This window comes from Crocodylus porosus, unplaced genomic scaffold (genome assembly GCF_001723895.1).
Source record: "Crocodylus porosus isolate Cpor-Errol unplaced genomic scaffold, CroPor_comp1, whole genome shotgun sequence".
NCBI lineage: Eukaryota > Metazoa > Chordata > Crocodylia > Crocodylidae > Crocodylus > Crocodylus porosus.
Window position 1 is genome coordinate 22,142,336 of NW_017728948.1, and position 901 is coordinate 22,143,236.

The 901-nt window shown below is 38.5% G+C and overlaps 1 protein-coding gene across 3 annotated transcripts in view; it reads left to right on the forward strand.

Annotated features, from left to right (window-relative positions):
- Positions 1-901, forward strand: part of JAKMIP1 (janus kinase and microtubule interacting protein 1) — a 111,453-nt gene that overhangs the window by 79,700 nt on the left and 30,852 nt on the right. For all 3 annotated transcript variants that reach the window (XM_019553442.1, XM_019553441.1, XM_019553443.1), the window contains exon 8: positions 423-482. In XM_019553442.1, the coding sequence (XP_019408987.1) occupies positions 423-482 (60 nt within the window). The remainder of the gene's footprint in view (positions 1-422; positions 483-901) is intronic.

The following is a 901-nucleotide window of genomic DNA, read 5'->3' on the forward strand; positions in this document are numbered from 1 at the left end:
TCGGTTCAGCAGGATGCCTTTAGTTTTAAGCCGAGTGTTCGTTTTTTTTTTTTTTTTTTTTTTTTTTTTCCCCCTGCCCCTTTGGTTCTTGTTCCTTTAGGTCCACTTTATCTTTTCCCACACCCCCCTTGAAACTTGGGTCATTGTTCCACCATCAGCTCTTGAGGAAAGAGAGACAAAGAACTGTCAGAAATATGGCAGAAATATTAACCATTATTTTACAGAATCCAGGCTGGTCAATTTCCAGACAAAGGAGTCTAAATATTTTTCTGCCTTTCGCAAAAACAGTTACTTTGTTCATGTTGAATTGTAACAATGCTTTGAGCTTTCCTCATGCTTTAAGAAGATATTCATAATGTTTCTTTTTGTTGTGTATAATCTAAATATGCATTAAAGAAATGCAGTGTTCTCATTGTTTCTAGGAAAGGGAACGGTTGCTACGCTGTAAAAAACAGAAAAGGAAGAGTTTGAAACCTCCAAAGGTAAGAACTGGGTATTCCAGCATTTCTATGTAATGTAATATTTGATCATACATATTTCCTGTATAAAAAACAGGGTACATACGTCAGCAGCAAAACTTGCCCTGGCTTCAGCAGAAGTATGTAACCCATTTACTCTAAGCACTGGCTGTACACTCTTGCTTCCTAAAGAAAATTAAAAATACAAAAAAACCCCAAAATCTTCTCTTTAAATTTTCTTGTGATGCTTAGAAAGCTTTTTAAGAAAATATTTCATAGATTCATAGACATTAGGGCTGGAAGGGACCTCGGGAGATCGAGTCCAGCCCCCTGCCCAAAGGGCAGGAAGTCAGCTGGGGTCGTAGGATCCCAGCAAGATAAGCATCCAGTTTACTCTCAAAGGTGTTCAATGTAGGTGCTTGAACCACCTCTGCTGGCAGACT